This window comes from Dysidea avara, chromosome 1, assembly GCF_963678975.1.
Source record: "Dysidea avara chromosome 1, odDysAvar1.4, whole genome shotgun sequence".
Taxonomy (NCBI): Eukaryota; Metazoa; Porifera; class Demospongiae; order Dictyoceratida; family Dysideidae; genus Dysidea; species Dysidea avara.
In genome coordinates, this window is record NC_089272.1 from 52,293,718 (window position 1) to 52,314,926 (window position 21,209).

Here is a 21,209-nt window from a genome sequence, read left to right on the forward strand (position 1 = left end):
TTAAGATTATAGTTCTGTTTTTAGTTCTGCATAATTAGTTTAGTGTTCCATTTCTAAAACAATGCACAGTGTGCGCTAAACTATGGGTTTTGATTTGAATCTGTCATGTATCTAGGCAGAGCAACTACTACAAAACTAACTATACATGCAATGCATTGATGCTCCAAGGCTTTGATTATGAGGGATGATTTGAAGTTAATTATCAAACATTAAACTAGGAATGACAGAAACACCTAGGTAGTGAGAATTATTGGTTTCACTTCAGTGTTGCATTGGGTGTATACAATCGCTGGACTGGATCGTGGACTGGACCAGTGGACAAGCCATGGACTGGACTAGTGGATAGACCATGGACTGGACAAGTTTCTTCTTTTTATTGAAAGTATTAATTTTAGGAAACTGGTTGTAACTACTGTATTTTTTCCACAGCAGCACTAAATTTAGACTATACATGTAGGTGGACCTGTCAATTTACAGCTTGTATATAGAAAAGTAAGATCAACAGATAAACTACAGCTACTTAATTTTGCTTACTTGAATTCCCATAGCTTGTGTTAGAGGATGCATGTTGAACATCAATACTGTATACTAAATGTTAAAAGCAAGAAGGATGGTGGACGTACACACATACACAGAGCTAAGAGTTTAACTGTAAATGGAAGTATTTAGTACTCCAATTTTTAACAGCTATTTTGTACGTGTTTCAAGATTGACTAGCAAACAATTCCTGCTCAAAGCATTAACACAAGGTTGTTATTTGTAAACAACCGTAGAAAAATGAACAAGCAATGCAGGTGGGCAAAGTTGATTCTATGCACATGTGTAACAATATCATTTCTTTTATAGCAGTATACTAGCTAAGTTCAATATCTCAAAAGCATGGAAGTTAAAAGCTAAAAATAATTGTCCTCAGAAACAAGGAAGAATTAACAATGGTTTCTAGCCTGAATATTTATAGGTATGAGTCCAGTTGTCCAGTCCTCCAGTTCAGCCTAGTGTTTCTAGCTGTATAACCTTTTGCATCATTCTATTGATTCAGAATACTTATCAGTTGTTGCTTTTATCAGCACACTAACTGTAGTCATGTAATGAGCATCGTATTTGCTATTTTTATAGTATTAGTTCCAGTAGTTGACAAATTTTCTTTTTAGTTCCAGTTCTAGTTCCAGTATTTAGGAAAATAAATTATTGTTCTAGTTCCAGTATTGAGAAAAGTAAAATTATTGTTCCAGTTCTAGAACTGGAGCTAAAATAAAACCGCTGGTACTGGAATAATTACTTTTAGTTCCAGTACTGAGAACTGGAACAACACTAATTAGATTAGCTGAAGCTAACAATGAAAATTCAAAAGTGGATTGAATTGTAAGGTAGTAACTACTGTAGCTGCCAAATCTACTGGTCATACTGCCCTAATTTTTTACCCTACAGCTATTGTGTCTTGCATGGTATACAATTTTGCTGGGACAAAATTGTATCACATTTCTTGTCAATAATTATATGTGTAAATTAAGATACAAGTAGTGAGGTACATAGAACTGTCATCTACGAGTGACATCACCAAAAAATAATATATGTATAATTATATATATATTGCACAACGATGGATTCCAATTCACCCAATCATTCTGCAGTGTTTTCTAATGAGCTCTTGACATCATTCATTCGTAACTACCACTTATTGTATTAACACTGGTATCCTTATATGGGTGTTTAAAACTTTGAATTGCATCTGACCAGCGATAATAATCTGACCAGAATTCTAAACTCTGAATTTCCATACACCACAAGCATAACACATACACTAACCACAGTCTCATAAATTCATGTAATAAACAAATTAAATAGTATTTTACATAGGACAATAAAATCCAAATTTGTCATTAAGATGATTTCAAATCTAACTTAAAATTTTTACCATAATAGCAGTGTTTAATTATGCACTGTTGTTGGACATCAGGGTGATAATATTTGTAAAAAGAAATAGCAACATCTTGAAATGTTGATCCTCCACCAACAAGGACCAAACAATCAGACAATGCAGCTATTGTCCGTTGTATCTGTGCTGTGTAAGTGGGGTTGTCACTACCAACATGTTTCTCAAAACTACTTTCAAATTCTTCAATACTCCATGAATTGTTACCAAACACAGAAGTGAAATACACACTGTACAATTTTTCTTCAATGCGGCTACTCAGAGTCATCTTCTGAAGTTGCTTTCGAAAGCCATAACTGCCCAGTCTTCCTAGGTCTATTGCTAACGTTCTTTTCCAAGTCTGATGAGTTTTAAAAATTTTTAAGCTTTTAAAGTCAGCAGCACATTCCAACATGCGATTCATGAAAGCATCAAAATCTGCATCTTTATATAAAACTAAATTTCTAAATACTTTCTCAATTCTGACCATCACACCAAAGTATTTATCATTACCAAATCCTAACTGCATCATGTACTTTTTACTGTCTTCTAAAATTTTCTTGCTGGGCAAAAGACCTAATTCAACTGTGTTTTCATTCTCTAGGGTTACACCTTGTAAATTTATTCTGTTTTTTCGTATTCCTTGCCAGTGTGCCACAAACACAGTGAAGTTGTCTGGTTTGTGAGAATCAAATATGTAGTGTGAAAATTTCTGCATTGTCATCGGAGTACTGGAATTGAATGCAATGCACACTTGACGGATGAAATTAAATCCTTTTGCTTTGAAATACGACAAGGCTCTTTTAGGAAACTTCACTTCTTTCCAACTGCAACTACCTTCTACCTTAGCACGATCTGTAACTACCTTGATCATTCCTCCATTAACTGCTTGTTGGAGTTCAGGCTTGTATCCTTGTACAAGAAGAAGAATAGCACTCCTAGGAGAGTCTGATATGAACTCCTCCCAGGTAACTAATTCTGAGCAGTTTCTCATGGTTGACTGTTTATTCCAGTAGTCCCTATCATAGATGTCACTAAATCTCATTGGGTCTGCCATTCCATGAACCACTGCTTCAAACGACATAAGGTGGTCCGTGAAAAATGGCTCAACAACTTTGATTCCAACTGTGTTAGCCCAGTACTGTAATCCCCAGAGATTCCTGGCTGATGAAGTTTGCTGCTCGTAGAGTTGATATGGTAAGACATATCCATATTGTTGTGATTGTTCTGATGAAGTTGGAAACACAGGATTGGCTTCACGAAGCTTAAATCTCTTAGAGTCCTCCACAACATTGCTATCATTGGTACGTAGCAATGACATAGTTGTTTCTCTCCATTTGGGAATGTCATTGTAAGAATAGTACACCATTCCACCAAGCAGTAGGTTTATGCAAACAGAAAACAAACCAAAATAATAACAAATGGAACGATCACAGCAAGATGAAAATTTCATGTTGGTTTGCTCGGGTTTACAAGATCACCTATAAACAAGAGAAAGTGAAATTAAAATCAAACTTCTACCAAACACTTTGTCGTGCATACTGTGCAATCAAAATGGAAGACAATACAACTTGTGTGACCCAGTGGAATACGTAGTAAACTGCTTAATAGACAACACAGTGAAAACTCTGTTATCCAAACTCATCTAATGTTTGGATAACCACAATATCTACAACACTGACTTTAAGTAGTTGCATATGCCATGTAAGTAGTTATTTAATTGCCAATAACTCCCAACACAGCTATGAATTTCATATAAGCACCATTAGGAAGCCCATGAAAATCTGTATACCAGTAAATGGGTACCATAACTGCCTTTTTGTGTATCAAGATAAAAGTGTACATGTTATGAAGTTATAAAAATTCTCCTGTACATTGCTTTTGGACATCTGGTTTGACTACATGGTGCTGTGAATATATTTGTGGAAAACCCAAAGAAGCTAGATCATGGTCTTTCAATGCAGTATATAGTTGTAAGCATAATACAGGTCACCATGGATTTATGTGTGAAGAAGCCCTATATAACTCAAAGGAACCACAAATTACCGTATAGCCTAAATATTTCAAGGGGGAAATTGTTTCCTGATTTCACGGTTTTGGGGGTTACCAGCAAAAATTTTAGCCTTGAAATATTGACCTCCATATAGTCTAATACATTTTGGGAGTGTTTGCAAATCCGTGAAAATTTTATTTTTAGCAACATTTCTCAACCTCGAAATATTTGCCCCTCAAAATATTTAGGCTGTGTGGTAGCTGTTGCATGTGTATAATGAGATAGGAATGTGAATGTGTGTAAGCACAAGAGTTCATGATCTCTTGGTGTAAACCAGCCACTTCACCTAGTAATTCATATTGCGGGTGTATCCATTCACTGCATTGGACTACTAGACTGGATTACTGGACTAAAACTTTCTCTATTTTCTTAATTTCTTGCCTTTTACAGCCACAGAAGTATTTTAGAAATCAACACCATTCATTACAAGACATAAACACATATGAAACTATAGCACATTGTTCACACACAAAAAAAACTACATTAAAACTTCAGTGTAGTTCCTTATCAAAAATAATTTGCCTACTCCTACCAATAATGCAAGCATGTACAGGCACTGTTAATGATGCTAATGCATCTGTCTGTCTTCTCTAACCTTCTTTTGTAAAATAGCACATATTGACTGAAAATTCAGTCAGCATTGCCTAGCCTTTCAGTAGTCTATGTATTCGCTATAGAATGGCTAGCTCCTTGGTTTATAATGCTTGTAAACATATTGCCATGAATTTAGTTTAGTACAGTATCTATAAAACAGAAACTATTATATGCAACTGTCTCAGCAAAAACCCGACTTGTTCGCACAAGCATGCGTATTGAGAAAATAGAAATTTAAACATATTTCGTAAAATTACGCATGCTACAAAAAAAACTACGCAAGTTTTTATTGGGCCAGTACTCAAAGAAGGAAGACTCAAATTGATAAAAACTATATACCATCCTATTCGCCTGTTCATGGAGAGTTTAAAAATCTTTGTTTTTTGTTTTTCTAGCTCCAACGGTATGCGTGTCACATACGTTTCTTTACGATGTGGTAAACGTAAACAAGATTGTCATCGTTTCTTCTACCAAACCGCCTTCATATCCATATGCGCAAGCATCTACAGGACTAATACTATACATTGGCTGATGTGCTAATCCATGGTGAACGTTTTAAGCCAAATTGCAATGGTGTAGACTAATCCAAATGGAAGTACTTATGGCTGCGAATGTAAGCGCCTGTAGTTTATTTTCAGTATAGTCACTGTACAAATCGATTACCTTGCTCTTCCTACTGTCTATCGCTATAATTCCAAAACTACACACCACAGAAGGCTGAAATTTTGGTGGTCCATTCTTTGGACGCTGCTGATATTGCTGAGTGAATAAAAAAAAATTAATTGTGCGAACAAGTTGGGTTTTTGCTGAGACGGTTCTCACAGTACTTATTAAGTATGTCATGGTACCTCAATTTGTATAGGCGTACAGTGGGCTATTAACAACAAGAGTTAACAGTGTATGGGATATTGCTCTCCATCTTCCAGATATTTGAAGAGCTTCATTCCCACAATATACTTTTTGTTTACAAAGCTATTCAAGAATAATGGAGTTTATCAACACGTTGTCTTAATAGATATTGTACTAGAAATATACCATGACATATACAGGAATGCCACTCACAGATTTTCATTTTCAAGGGATATTACATACTTTATATGCTCAAATAGAATAATCACACAATGCATGTCAGTATAAATAACAGAACATTTCACATGACATTGCATAGCAACATACAACATATTATGTGATATTTCTGCTGTGACTCAGTTGATCTACAAAACCATCCTTTTGGGCATACCATAAATTCTTAGATAATTGACAAGCGCTGGTAGCTACGTACATGAGTGAAATTTTCACCGAAACTGAACCGTTCACCTTTCAGTACATCTACAGGTCAAGAAGCAGCCCTACAATTTCTAGCCTGGTTTACACAAATTATGAATATTCAAATGGGATGGAGGGTAGGTGTTTCAAACAGATGAGAGTAGTTTTGGTAAGGTCCAACATGCCCTTTGGGAGGTCTGGATGTAGTTTGTACAATGACAAAATACATGTTTGCATAACTTCACGAGGCAGACCAAGCCGATACTGTGTCTCTATCACTTCTTTGTCTTGGAAGATCATTGGAAAACTATAAAAGATTTTACAAGTCTGCAGAAAATCTGGCTCAGAAAGCAAGTATAGTAGCCATCTTGTACTGGTGTCACAACATCATGGAATATTATGTTGTGATATATGTATCACAAATTATGTCATGGCAATCACAACATCCTTACTAACTACATTTCCTAACATTATAACAATGCAACACATCGGATCAAGTGTTCCACTAAAATCTGACTGCTCTATTAGAGTATATCTATTCCAAACAGCTCAGATGTTTTTACTGAGGCAGCTAGTACTATTTATTTATGTAACCACTTGTGGTCTGTCTCTGTGGAGAGTGGGATGGGAAACAAGTACAGTGAAACCTCACTAAGTGGCCACCTCTTTAATAAGACCACATCGTTATAGTGACCACCTCATTATAGTGACCACCTTTAGTAGGTCCCAAACACAGCTAAGATGTACTTAATAACCTCAATATTAAGGCCACCTCATTATTTTTTTAGTCCTAGAGGTGTCTCTATTAATTAGGTTTCACTGTATGTACGTAACATAATATCAAGAGTTAATACCACTATTATTAACTCTTGGTAATATTACTGCCCTATTGTGCAAAGCCTTAATGAAGCGTTACATTATACCGTGATCTGTGACTGCAATGATGTGACAGTCAGTGTTGGGCAAGTTACTTTGTAAAAGTAACTAGTTACATATTACATATTACTTGCAACAGAACTATTTAGTTACAGTTACATATTACCCATAAAATAAAGTAACTGTAATAATATTACATATTATATTACTTTGTGTCCACAGCCTTAAGCTGTCACGTGTGAAACTACCGCCTTATCATGTGACATGATTGCGCTGTTGGACAATATGCAAATTTTGGTTATAAGTAAGAAGCTGGTGAATAAGCTTCATTCAGTAGGCCTCGTTACTTCGCTGTGGCTAGACATTACTCAGAGGATAACTAACGAGATTAGTAACTTCGTTACTTGTAGTAATAATATTACGTAATATTAGATTCGTTACAGTAACTATATTGCTTAGGTAACGCGTTACATTTGTAAGTAAAGTAGCTTGCATTATATTACCTGTTTTTATAGCGTATTTCGTTATATTACTTTGTTACCACAAAAGTAATAATATTACGTAACGCGTTACATAAGTAGCGCGTTACTCCCAACACTGGTGACAGTCAACAAATGATTACACTCGAGCTGTCAAATCTGTGAGTATATAGTACAATCAATGGTAAAATGTTTTGAGATTAAAACAGTGCTATTTTAATAAAGACCCATGAAGAAACTAAAGCTTATAGGAGTCTAAATATTGACAATAAACTTTGTTCAATACAAAAGCAAACAATCAAACAAACAAGCAAAAAGACCAACTGTTGACTTGATCCTCCAGGTTCATGCAATCTAATCGCTAACATGATCTGGAAGCATGGCATAACCTTTAACACGTGATGGATGACAGATTCCAGACCACTTTAGGAAAGAACAAGCTATAACGAAAGAAATTAGAGGAAATTTAGTATACATCAGGGATTGAAAATCACTTTCTATCGGGTAGTATTGAGAATTGAATGGTGGACATTGGTTTTGACATCCATTACCATAGTGCTACAAATGAAACAAAAACTATTTGAATAACATACACAAGTTAGTTAAATATAGCTGTTGCAATGATTAATTTTATGTCTGCTTTTATAGTAAACTTTTATAATGCCCTAACTGGCAACTGTGACACTTCTCAATGGAACATCTAGGAGGATTTCACTAGATATTTTGGACAGTTAGGATATTGTTAGTATAGTGCCCTTGTAGTACAGAGATGTACACTGAATATAAATAACTACAGAATACCATACGTATATTAGCTGGCCGTGACTGGTCCGGCAGCACAAATGTCCCATCATAAATAACATCTTGGATGATGGTATATACTTTATGTTTAAAGAAGTGGTTACTGAACCAAAAGGTTATTTTAGAGTCTAGTAGTTGCCCTGAGCATTCAACTTTAGGGGCCGTGAAAAGTACTGTAGTATTAGCGTTAGGGTTAGGGTCGGGTTCAGGTTTGGTTTCTTCTTTACCTTTGGGTTACGTTATTCTTACTAGCTATACACTGAGACTACTACTTGAGTAATATATAAGATAGAAAAGTAAGGGAGGTGCGTAGCTAGCAGCACAGTGGTTAGCACACTTTCCTAAGCTGCAATAATCCAGGGTTAATCCAGGGCTGAGTTGTGGGCTTTTTTTTTTTTGCTTGGTGACCCTTTTTTTTTGTCTAAGTTTCACTGTTGCCAGTACGGCTTATTGAACCGACTTTCAGTTCAGTATCCTCTGCCTATGTTCAAAAAATGGTCGCGTAAAATAAAACCAATCATTATAGTCTTTACATTTTAATTACTATATTGGATCTCATTTGATAAGCTGGGTTCAGAAAGTGAAGTATCTTGGTGTTTTTGTAACTTCAAAATTGAACTGGTCCGACCATTGTAAACATTGAGTGCATAAGGCTACGGTTGTCTCAATCATCTTCATCGTATTATGTTTGGTGCTTCATTTTCAGCTAAGAACATTGCGTACAAGTACCTTGTGAGACCCCATCTTGAATATGCTTGTCCTGTTTGGTCTCCCTTTACTTCTTCTAACATTAAATTGATTGAAACAGTGCAGCGCAGAGCAGCACGCTGGATCTGTAGCACCTGGAATCCACAATCACATTAGTGGTCCAAGTCATCGGACGACTGTATTAGTGAATTGTAATGGCCATCCCTGCAGTCTAGATGGCAATTCTTGTCACTGTCAATTTTGTATCATAATTGGAAGGGGCGTACTGGAATAAACTTTAGTGAGTTCAATACACTGTGTACAAGGTCACACTCCCTAACTTTAAAAGTGTTTCCTTCTACTATCAATGCTTTCCATTTTATTTTGTATCCGTGGCATTCTTGTGGAACACTATTCCTGAGAACATTTTAGCCCGAAGCCAGGTTAAACATTTCAGATCTAGATTGAAACAGTTTTTAAAAAAATATGATTGTTTAACTCTGTACTTGTATTGTGTATGTTGTTCTGTTTTTGTATTTGTAACTGTAAGGATTGTATGTAAGGGTATCACCTTGTACAGGCACATGCCTTTTGTGTATCCCTTTAAACAATTTGATATAATAATAATCATAGTCGTAAGATATCTAGTGTCTCACCCTTCCCAGCAGCCCACTGCGTCTTTCCTTCAAATAGAGTGATTGGTGAACACCAGAGAGAAAACTACTTGCAAGGGAGCGAGCAGGAGGATACCATCCAGGAGAAATCGCTTGTGAGCAGCAGAAGAAATCGCCTGTACAGGAGAAATCGCTTGTGGGTTTTGGTTTTAGTATTTCTAGCTTAAGCAGCAACTGTACACAATCGGAACTCAGTTCACAAACTTACATCTATTGGCCGTGAAAGGTCGTCATCGGTATGCATACAACCTCGAGAATAACAACCATCGTAGCTTAGGTCACGTGATCTGCACTATTTGTGCGCTTTATTAGAGCAATACAATATTATTCTCCTTCATTACCGCTACATCGTTTAGTACGGATATATATAATGACTGCTATCTAGCTCTACAGCTTGCAGTATAAAATAACTGATTCCAGGTGGCTAATAGCTACTACAGAAACAACTAGCTACACCTTAGAATACCGAGGTTTGAAAAGTTAATAATATATAGCTATAAATGCAATGCACTATATGTGATTCGGTTTGTGGTTGCTTGTACTGATGCAGTTTTCATAGCTAGCAATCATTGAAGATAGCTGGCTATAAACTACAAAAAAATAAAGACATTTGAGAAATAAAAGGGGATGTTCCTGAACTCTCCTTGGTACAGTATGCACCTGCCAATTTTGATCTGATAGTTTTACATACATAGAAGTATTTACGCATATACAGCACATAATTCTGGATTAAAATTAGCAACTCTTCATACTGTCGTATATGCTAAGGTAGTAATTATAGCTAGTTACGTAGTATATAGTATAGTATATAGTATAGCCTCATTTTTAATTTCCATAATCCTCTACAAAAGTAGATAATCAGCTCCTTGAATTTATACAATAATGATGAGTCGCAGCTGGTGCATAGCTATATGGATTGTACAATTAAACAACCCAGCTTATGCCTTTTCTGAATTGGGTGAAATGGAGTCATATTGAAAGTAAACCTTCCTAGCTATAGCCTCATCCTATAATTATATATTTCCTGTCACCAAGTATCATGGCCATTAAAAATTCAGTAGAATCAACACAAGTGACCTAGAGATAAAAAATGCAAAGCAGATTAATGTATTTTTCCCAGAGACCATTTTATGACCATGTGCAACAGGGGCATAGCCAGGATTTTTTAAAGGGGGTTCCAACAGCAGTATTGCCTGCAGAGAGACTTTTAATATTTTAATGAATCAAAACTCAGCAAATTGCTATATTTTATGCAAAAGTACATTAATTATGATAAATGTAAGTGCCCCTGGGGTGAAGCTAATACTAGATAAAAAGCTACCTAGTGGAAACAGACAGCATAACACACACATAGAGAAAACATATAGTAATCTGTAAGTGATAGTTATCTCACTGGTATAGGAACCATAAATCCACTGGTACAAATGTCATGACTTACAGTCAGTGGCGATTCTAGACCTGACCTACAGGGGGGGCCAAGTAGGGAACAGCAGGACTATTGTTGTATGACTGTAATATAAAGCAGAATTTCAAGGGGGTCTGGGGGTGCAATCCCCAGAAGCTGCAGGATTTTTGCAATTTGAAGCCTATAATTTATGCTAAAAACATGAAAATTGCTAAAAATAACAATGCCAACCTATACTGCAACTTTTCTCAAGATTTTTAAAAGTTATTTTTCAGCAGGGGTCCATGGCCTCCCTACCTCCCTCCTAGAATTGCCTATGCTTACAGTCAAAACAATATAACTATACAAATATGCATAGCATGAATTCATTTTGCATAACACAAGTGATAAATTACTGGAGTTCTATATCTTTAAACACTGCACACCAAAGCTATAGCAGTATAAGGTCATGCTCAGTTTTGTTATAATGTCTGAAAAACTTCATAATAGAAATGGATATTTACATGCATGTTCTATTAGAGTATACCTGACTGCTCTATTAGAGTAGATATATCGATCTTTTTAACAGTTTTGAAGAGAACTCTGTAAATCCTTCCCTGAGAGATGAATGCAAGCTTTATCCATTGTTGTGTTGTGCCATTACGCTATATTACTCACTCGCTTTGTCCTGCCACGCTAAATGATGTGATATAAGGTCCTGCTTGCAGAAGTCTAAATTTTATGGGGTGGGGGTTCCTGAACCCCTTGGAACTCCCCCCTCCCCACTGCAATTGCTTTGGCATGGCCAGACATTGTGAGCAGAGAACAATTTAAGAACTAGTCTGCATGCTATGCATCAATCAACCTTAGCTTGAAGAATAGTCTAATCTAAAGCCTATATGGCACGGAACTCGTACTGGCATACTTTAAATGCTAATTCAAGTTGTCTAATGACCATTATCATGGCATGTATGGGGCATGTAGAGATGGTGCATGCAGAATTTTAGACTATTGTATGTAATTTCAAAGATACCTTGGCTAAGGTCTAAGAATTACCGAAAATTCAGTTTATAGTTGGCTTTGTTTTAATAGGAGGGGGACAATAAGTATCTATGTATCTATTATGCAGTTGTTCAGACACATTTTTTATTGTTTCCAAAATCCTGAAAACAGCTGCTTAAAAAAACATCATTAGCTAGCTATAGTAAGCTGCCAATATATTGTAAACCAGCAATTTTACTTTATTAAACACTAATACGGAATATGCATATGAAGCATTATAATTTCATCCAATTCTTTGCAATCTGCAGTTTCAATTAAGTTGTTTAAAGTACATAAGCTCTCAGTTGCATGTGTATTTTAAAACATCATCTACTCATCATTACTGAGTTCTTAAAATTCCTGGCTATTTTTCAAACACCACTTATCCCACCCCCGCCACCACCCTCTTCATTTTGAGATCACTTTCACTAGAACAAATCACTATAAATTCATGCTACTACACCAGATCTATCCGTGATTGGAACAATTTACCCATTCACACTAAAGTCTCAATCTCTGGATGTATTTTTAGATAACTATATATAATAATCTTATATTTGTGATTTGCTGTAACTTGATTAAGAATACTGAAAACACAGTTACAAACTAATGTATTCAGGGAGCTCCCATCAGTTTGAAACTGTACCGTATTTCGTGCAAAAAATTTTCGTGATAAAAATGTTCATGTAGAAATATTTTCGTCTGAATTTCGTTAATGACTGCTCTATTAGAGTAGTTCGATCTTATGTAAAAATTTTTGTGCAAGAAATTTTCGTACAAGTTTTGCATACGAATATTATTTTACAACGAAAAAAAAGCAAATTACGGTGTTTTCAGTATATTCTTGATCATAATCATGATCTAATCATACCAATATTAATGCTTAGGAATTCAGGTTTTCCTCAAACATCACTAATTGATTTAAAATGCTTGCACATGTTTCAAAATTTAACATGTAGATAACTCAATTCAGAGATATGTAAAGCATATGTCCATCAATCTTAAGAATTATTGATTCCATTAAAACCTGTGAGAATATTATAGCTATACTAAAAACTTCAGTGTCAGTAACACACATTGGAGACTGGAATGTATAGGATTTCACACATTATATATATCTGAGATAAAAGTGTATTTGGTTGCTCTATTAGAGTATTTCAGTCAAAACTGCTTTAATTTAGTGGTTTTATAACACAGTAAACACACACTTTAGACATACTTTCTGTATCCACTTTTGCATGCAAAACTAATTGTGATGTTAAAGGTGTAAAAGTGCCATGCTGTGTTTGTGGAATCACAATACATAATATCTTTCTGCCAATATATACATTTTACTAAACACCAATTGTTGACCAGTCTGACAAAGAATTACTGTACTAGACTAATGTGACAACAGTTTGGCAGCTTTTGTGCATGGACATTAAGCAGTTGGAGCACTTAATGTTACTATGCATATGCTCTTTTTAGTGAGTTTAATATTCAAAATTTATTCGAATGGCCAGAGGATGATAAACTGAACTGAGACATAATCACACATTACAGATATGACAGATTGCTTACAAAAGTTATACCTTTTCACTTTACCACATAATTATATTGTTCATGTACATGTACAGTATATGGCCATTTAAAAATAGAAAATCATATACATACGTATAGTGTGTACACGTACACGTACACACACACACACACACGCACATAGGACTCGTATAATTATCCTTAACAGTGCTTAATAATACACTGATCTTGCTCATTAGGGTGAAGTCTTTTATACATTCCTTGTGCAACAGCTTGAAAACTTCCACTACCTATCAGTACTAAACAGTCAGACTTGGCTGCTATTGTACGCTGCACCTGAGCAATAACCACAGGATTATCAATGTTAAGATACCTTTTAAAACTATCTTCAAAGTCATCAATAGTCCAGTTACTACTGCCATAGACAGGTGTAAAGAATGCTTCGTACAATATTTCTTCAGGTCTAGATCTCTTTTTGTTTTGTAAGTACTTGTGTCTATATTGCTTACTGCCATACTGTCCTAAGTCAATAGCTAATGTTCTACTCCATTTTGGGTGGTTTTTAAACAATTGTGTAAGATTTGTGGCGCACTCTATCAAAAACTTCAGTGTATCTTTATTATTGTTCTTTGCTAAACCATGCAGGTATCGCTCTATTCTGACCATAACACCAAAATACTTGCTACCACTTGGATTAACTTTCGTCATGTATGTCTCACTAAAATCAAGCATTTTTGTGCTTGGAAACAAGTTGCAGACAGCAGCACAGTTATGTAATGGAACAACTCCCTTAATATTATCTCGGCTGTTTGCCATTCCTTGCCAGTGACCAAAGATCATAGTAACATCATTGGGGTCATGAGTACCCAGTATATACTGTGAGAAATGCTGTATTGACATTGGAGTGGTAGGATTAAATGTTATACATACTTCACGCACAAAATAAAAACCAAGATTTCTAAAATACTTCAGGGCTTCAGCAGGAAATTGTGCTTGTTGACATTCTCGGTCACCTTCTATTTCATTAGGATTAGTTACTGTCCTAACATATCCAGACTTGTTTGTTGAAGAAGGTTTGTTACCCCACGGCAAAACAAGGATTGTTGCTTTTGGAGCATTTAACAAAAATTCCTTCCATGTCACTAGGTCTGCACAACCGTATTTTATAGCTTGTTCATTCCAATAATTTCTGTCATAAAGGTCACTAAATGTCATTAGATTGGAAACCCCATTAACAATGGGAATCAAATCTAAAGATATATTAGAAACAAACGGCTCAACCACTTTCATATTAACAGTGTTTGCCCAATACTGAAGCTCAAAGAGATTTCTGGCAGCTGATGTCTGCTGTTCATACAATCTATATGGTAACACAAATCCTTGTGAATTTTGATGTTGTAATGGTGAAAGAGTTCCAGTGGGAGATTCAGTTATGGTAGATTTTTGCTTGCCATTTCTATTGCCACCATGATTGTTTCTTTTTCTCAAAACTGTTTTGTCGTTGAAATAAACAACGTTGTCCCTTTCATTTTCTTCCCTTATATTGGTACCATAATATTGATAACAATACTTAGCAAAGCAGAGAAGTATAATTATGAGAGATAAAATAAATAATCCCCTTGAAGACATGATGTTCTTTCTTATGTATACCATAAAACTGTGTACAGAAAGTTATATAGTAATGTCAGTGCTATGCAACCAAGGAAGCACTAGCCCTGCAGGTATTTGTACTTGTATATCTGCAACTGGCTTTTAAACGTTTGTAGTTTGATTATTTTATACATGCAGGTAGTATTATATGGTTTCCATAAAATTAATGTCAAAGACATTATAACGGAATCCATATCTTCATAGACACACAGTAAAAACAAACTGGTGAAGGTCACTACTAATTCTGCCACAATACTCACTATTTTTGGGTAATGACGTTCACTACTTTTGTTGTGACCTTCACTACTCTTCTCTAGTGACCCTCGCTACATAGTAGTGACCGTCACTACACAAAAATAGTGAGTATTGTGGCAGACATTAATAGAGACATTCACTACATTTAGTAGTGACCTTCACTAGTTTGTTTTTACTGTGTACAGGTTACATACAGTGTATACATATATGTGACCGGATTTGCGAAAAGGGGTCTTCCACACACATCCAATTTACCAACTTTGACAATTTATAACTTCAGATTGGAAAAGCTAATGACTTGAAATTTGATTAGCAGTGTGTACCAACATAGCTTAATGAATGAAGAAAATGTCAGGTTTGCATGTTTCTTGAACACTAAGTTATGGTCTTCTGAGTTCATAGAATTGGATGTGTGTGGAAGACCCCTTTTCGCAAAATTCGGTCACATATACCATCTATACGTGTACTATTATTTTAGTGAGAACTGCATATACGTACACATATTAATTATATGTGACTAGGCCTGCAAAGTGGGAACAAACTACACCCGTCACACAATAGCTTATATTTTGGTATTGGAATAGAATATCTGCATTCTGCTACTTGTATTATAAAGCCAACTAAATGTTTAATAAGTCGTGATGAAAATGTCATGGTCATAGTTAAGTGCAATAAAAAGTTACGCAACATTAAAATTTTGGGCAAATTTTACGTGCTCACATGCCCTCCCCTGTCACATATTATGTGCTTAGTGTATAGATTGTATTGCTAATTATAGAGTGGGGACTTCGCACTTCATAGAATGTCCTAGAACAATCAATATAATATTATACAATTATAGAGTATTATGATTTTACACTTGTTTTGTTTTACTTTATAACTCTATACCTAGCTTTATTCCTTTAATTTTCAAACCATTGACGAAGGCACCGCTATGATGATTGGCCTATGTACACACCAATTTTCAAGTTATTCCTACGTACGTTTTAGCTATCCAGTAGGTTTAATCTTTTTACACGAAATATATAAACATTAATAGCACCATGGATATTTATCAGATTCATAGACATGGCTTCACCTGTACCAATGTCAAAGAATCGAGTGACATGTTTATGTTTTATAACAACTTTTGAAAAGTGTGAAGAAAAAATCTTGTTAAACAAACTACATATACAGTACAGAACATCCCACTAATCCACATTATTATTTATACCTAAACAGAACCAGTCCACATCTGTGGCCAGTCTTTTAACACATTGCTCTTCAAATTGTAACTTGAAATTGCAACTGGATTTGCGAAAGGGCATCTGCCACACCAGTGGTGGATCTAGAAATTTGTAAAGGTAGTTTGCCATAAGGTTGACACGTGAGTGAGTGTGCAAAGTACACTGCTTTGCATGCATGTTATAGGGAGGGAGGTCTGGGGGCATATTCCCCAGGAAACAGAAAAATTTAGAATCTGAGACAACAATTTTAATATACAATTATATACACAGGTAGAGCTACCTGTACACATGGTAACTTGTTCATCAGCATTTCTGTAGCTAACTGGCATGAAATCACAGAATTAAAACTTTTTTGCTAACCCATGGATAGCCTATCTGATCAAGCCTAATAATTATATTTTAAAAAATTTTATTTTTATGGGCTTCACACATGACTTACTGTGCCACAACAACTGTGTGACACATTAGAGGTTATAGTGTAAAATTAGTAAATCAATCATTGTGTAAACATTAGAATGGCTTTGCATGTGTCTGCAGAAAACTAAGCATACAGAATGAGCATAGCATTAGGGCACACGCCACAAATTCACTGAGCTGTTGTGGAAGCCATTTTCAAAAGGGTGTTTTGTTGAAATCTTGAAACCCTAAATCCACCACTGCACACACATCCAATAATTATATTAGACTGTAATTTTGTTTCAAATTTACATACAAATGTTCTCCATCTATTCAGCTATGTTGTTCTTCACAGCTGACCAATATCAAGTGAATATATAGTCTAAAGTTATGAATTGTCGAAGTTGGCAACTTTGATGCATGCAGAAGACCCACTGAATCCCAAAAAAGAACACGAGCAAATTACTGTAAGACAAAAAGTGAATATCTATTAACTCAAGCTTGTTTCAGTACTTTTTATTGGTGCACTATACTCTACTTTAAAATTCCTAATTTTTTCATGTAGTTGTCATTATTACTATTTTAAGCCTCCAGCACTGAAGGTCTGACTCTTAATGTGCATGAAAGAACATGTAATATAAACCATCCCCAAACAGATGGTCTAGTGGAGAATTTCAACACTGCATTAAAGCTAATAAGCATTGCAAGAAGATTTGTATGGACTAACACAAACATTCGGTGTTTGAATATAGGACCCTGAGACCAAGCCACATGATTTTGCTGGTGGATCCCCTGCATTCTATTTACTGTATGACTGCATGGATTGCCTATCAACTACACCTAGCTTTGTTAGAAGATGCAGATTACTGCACTAAATTGTTAGTCGGTCATATGACTACGTAAATCAACTGCAAAAGCACAATCCAAATATAAACTCAAATCTCCATTGCAAGAAATCAGTGACAGATCTAGAGCTATGATACACATGTCTCATGAAATCACATGAAATTTTCCTATCTTTGCCATACCATGGCTCTTAGTGAAACAATTATTTATTAACACTAACTGCTTGCTTCTGGGACCTGTAGATACCTGATGAGAATGGAAGCAAAATTCTCGTCAACGCGTTATTACTTCTGTCATCTGCACACCAGAAGCATCACCAACACATGATCTATCTCCTGCCAAGTTGATCCAGCTCAACGTGCAGAAAGATCATCACCGTGATACCTGACCTAATTCCTCTCTATTAAGCAGGAGGAATTGTGTGACATGGAACCCCCACACACACACGCAAGCATGCACATATGCACACGTCCTGTTGATAAGCTGTCGAAGATGACCACTCATGTCTTGAAAGGGACAGCAAAAACAACATCAAGTCCCGGCCGGTAAGTTACACACAGACAGACAGACACAAACACATGCACGAACGCACACATGATGTTGTGAGTGATCTGTCCAATCTTAACATAGTCATTCTTCTATGCCGCCTACTGTAAGTTTAGCTAACTTGTACATAATGAAATTTTTTTGCCCATCCACAAGCCAAATTTTTTACGGGACACAGAAAATTAGTTTGCAGCAGTTTTAATGAACAATGAAAAATGACCACATGAAAGCCCCAAATTCTGTGAGTGAGAAACTAGTAATCAAGCCTGCATGGCCTAATGATATTTCAGGAGGCTCTGGCAGTCACGCATATCAATGGTGTTAATAGGTTAATAATGATTGGAACACTTTGCCTGCAATTGTAGTTTTTATTATCTACTTTACCAGTTAGGCACTGGAGGGTGTGCACAGAAGGCAGAGCCTGTTCGAGGTGTTTACCCATAGCCTAGGAGCCTAAGCGAAAATCTTTGAGCTAAATATCCTAAAGTGAAAGGTGACAAATACCTAGAAGGCTCTGCCTTCTGTGTACACCCTCCAGTGCCTAACTGGTAAAGTAGACAATAATAACTTTGTCTGCAATTGTATAGTTAACACTTATTCTGTAAAGAATCTTTATTAGACAATTACTTACTTGACTCTAGATTTACTTTTGTATAAATTGCTAATATTGTATTGTTATGTGCTGATCCGGTATAGCTACAGGCTGTGCCTTTACCGTTACTTTTATAATCATAATCAAATAGCATGCAATCACTTCGTGATCTGAGCCATTTGGAAATTTAATAATGCAGCATAAACCTGCCCAGTGATTTGACAAATTCTGCCATGCCTGCTCAACAGCTTGTCATATACTGTATAGCTAAAACTCTTGAGGTGCCGATTAGTTTTCGGTGTCGGTCAAGACTAGCTAAATGTCAAATCTCTTGCTATCATACGGGGTATTAAAGTCTTATCCATAGGGTGGGACCAAGAGTTAATAATAGTGGAGGGAGAGTGTCTAACACTGCATAGGCCTGTAAAAAATGATCCTGAGAAATTCAAAGGGATTCCTTCAGATGTGTAAAATGTTCACACACGCAGAACAAGGTAATGTGATGATTGCACACTGAGAGAACAAAGAAATGTGATGATTGAAACAATCTTCACCTATAGATAATACTACAAATTACAGAGTTTTACAGAAAGAATTCCTTTGAATTTCTCAGGATTATTTTTTACAGGCCTATGCAGTGTTAGACACTCTCCCTCCACTATTATTAACTCTTGGTCTTACCCATAGGGTGGGACATAGTACGACACCCGCATCAGCCGACTTACCGAACTACTGAGAAGCCAGGCAGTGAGTTACTGGACAAGATCCGGCTCTCGGTTCACTGGTTCATTCACAGTCAACGGTTGAAAACTGAATGCACAGCAGTCTGCAGATCACCGGACACACCTGCCCGTAACCTCAAAATCACAACAGGTAAGGTAAGGGCGGGCGCCATGTAAGTTTTACAAGCCGCATAATTGTTAGGTTGTGGTGACAGGTGTGACAAAGGCGCCCGGACAAAGGCACGCTGTATAGCTGTGATTCGTAGTTCTACTAACTCAACCCCGCGCTCAAGTGAAAAAGACGGATAATTCGTAAGTTACTATGCTCCATCATTATATCAATTTATAAGCTTAGTCTCGCGCGAGTCACGTAGCTAGTGTCGGCCAGAGTGAATTTTTTTGGGGCACACTTTCAACTTAGAAAATTTTCACGCACTCTTTTGTGAGTATGAAGCAGCTTGTGTTTGCTAAATAAATGGACTGAGGATTGATCTACCGTACTTGTCTCGTTAAATTTAATAATGATGCCGGGTTCTCTCAGCAGCCAACACCAGTTTAATGGTAGTAGCTATATATCACAGGATTATGAATTCTAGATAGTCACTACCTATGGTCTTGTAAAATCTGTGACTGGGATGAAGATGTTTGATCAACTACACAAATAATAATAAAAACCACACCCTCTTCATATAAACCATGGTAACCTGGCAGTTGGCCACCTTTTTGATTGGGGCTTACGAGCGAGTAATAATTATTGTGAATAGCTGCAACTGATGTTTTCCGAGTTGATGGAAGGGGATATTCTTGGTACTTCCTGAGAAGGACAAGCTCCAGAAGCTGTTAAGATATAGCAGAGCTGAATTTTTGGTTGCGTTGTCACGGGGCTATGGGGCTATCTAATTTGAAGGCAAAGAGTGATTACGTGTAACGGTTAGTGGTAGAGATAGCTTACAGCTACTGAACTGCATCATTAGCTACTGCATGTTGCTGTGTACTGTGCATGTTATGGTTTTGTCCTTGTACTATGTCTTGTATTGAATGCAGTTGTCGATGTACTTAGTTATACTGGCTATTTAATCAGTTTGCTATATAACTAGCTATCCACACTGATGGAACAGTTTTTACTTATGTCTGTAGGTTCAAAGATTTTATTGATAATGGGTGGGACAAGAAAATAATAGATCCTGATCCTAGTAAGAAATACACACAGGCTCATCAAGCTGCTGTCACCACAGATTCTTCACAGTCTGCAGCACAATCCAGTGCTGATGATCATTCATGCTCATGGCCAAACTGAAGATTCCTACACACAGCAGATACAAGGAGTACTACCTCCAATGCTTGTTGATGACATTATCCTTATACATCTATAGGCTAGGCCTCTGGGAAGCAGTTCAGGCCTAAGAGGAAGGCAAGCAGTCAACCAGCTAACATAGATTATTCCACTTTGCAGAGAGGCCATCAGTATTTTATGGCGGGCTATATTCCTGGAAAATCTGTCATGTTTTGTTTGAAAGATGAAGTTGTGTGGATAAAAGCTTTGTGTTACCATATATAGTAGGGATGCCACGATAGTTGTAACATATGACATGTCGTGACATAAAGTTCCATGATATGATATGACGTAACTTTTTTTTACGTCGTGACATAAATATTTCATAATAATGCACACTTTTGTCATTAATTATAAT

The 21,209-nt window shown here is 36.3% G+C and overlaps 2 protein-coding genes and 1 long non-coding RNA gene across 7 annotated transcripts; 1 reads left to right on the plus strand and 2 right to left on the minus strand.

Annotated features, from left to right (window-relative positions):
* Nucleotides 1-1,814: 1,814 nt before the first annotated feature.
* LOC136268431 (uncharacterized) lies at nt 1,815-9,643 on the minus strand. 4 transcript variants are annotated; one of them, XM_066063785.1, is made up of 3 exons: nt 9,551-9,641; nt 9,325-9,458; nt 1,815-3,393 (listed from the first exon to the last, which is right to left on the minus strand). In XM_066063785.1, the coding sequence occupies exon 3, from the start codon at nt 3,363-3,365 to the stop codon at nt 1,881-1,883; it is 1,485 nt and encodes a 494-aa protein (XP_065919857.1). In that variant the 5' UTR covers nt 3,366-3,393; nt 9,325-9,458; nt 9,551-9,641; the 3' UTR covers nt 1,815-1,880. The 4 variants fall into 4 exon arrangements, with proteins under 4 accessions (XP_065919857.1, XP_065919860.1, XP_065919848.1 ...); XM_066063788.1 differs by lacking the exon at nt 9,325-9,458 and having other exon boundaries at nt 9,551-9,643; XM_066063776.1 differs by having other exon boundaries at nt 9,325-9,639.
* A 3,715-nt stretch (nt 9,644-13,358) lies between these two features.
* LOC136268455 (uncharacterized) lies at nt 13,359-19,661 on the minus strand. 2 transcript variants are annotated; one of them, XM_066063808.1, is made up of 2 exons: nt 19,522-19,661; nt 13,359-14,942 (listed from the first exon to the last, which is right to left on the minus strand). In XM_066063808.1, the coding sequence occupies exon 2, from the start codon at nt 14,936-14,938 to the stop codon at nt 13,487-13,489; it is 1,452 nt and encodes a 483-aa protein (XP_065919880.1). In that variant the 5' UTR covers nt 14,939-14,942; nt 19,522-19,661; the 3' UTR covers nt 13,359-13,486. The 2 variants fall into 2 exon arrangements, with proteins under 2 accessions (XP_065919880.1, XP_065919887.1); XM_066063815.1 differs by having other exon boundaries at nt 13,359-14,822; nt 19,522-19,655.
* Nucleotides 19,505-20,881, plus strand: LOC136268470 (uncharacterized). Its single transcript, XR_010707015.1, has 3 exons — nt 19,505-19,669; nt 19,721-19,830; nt 20,656-20,881. It is a non-coding gene; the product is annotated as an uncharacterized lncRNA (long non-coding RNA).
* Nucleotides 20,882-21,209: the final 328 nt, after the last annotated feature.

Bases quoted from the DNA above. Each gene is read 5' to 3' on its own strand.
- LOC136268455 (XM_066063808.1), bottom strand. From the start codon at position 14,938: ATGGTATACATAAGAAAGAACATCATGTCTTCAAGGGGATTATTTATT.
- LOC136268431 (XM_066063788.1), bottom strand. From the start codon at position 3,365: ATGAAATTTTCATCTTGCTGTGATCGTTCCATTTGTTATTATTTTGGT.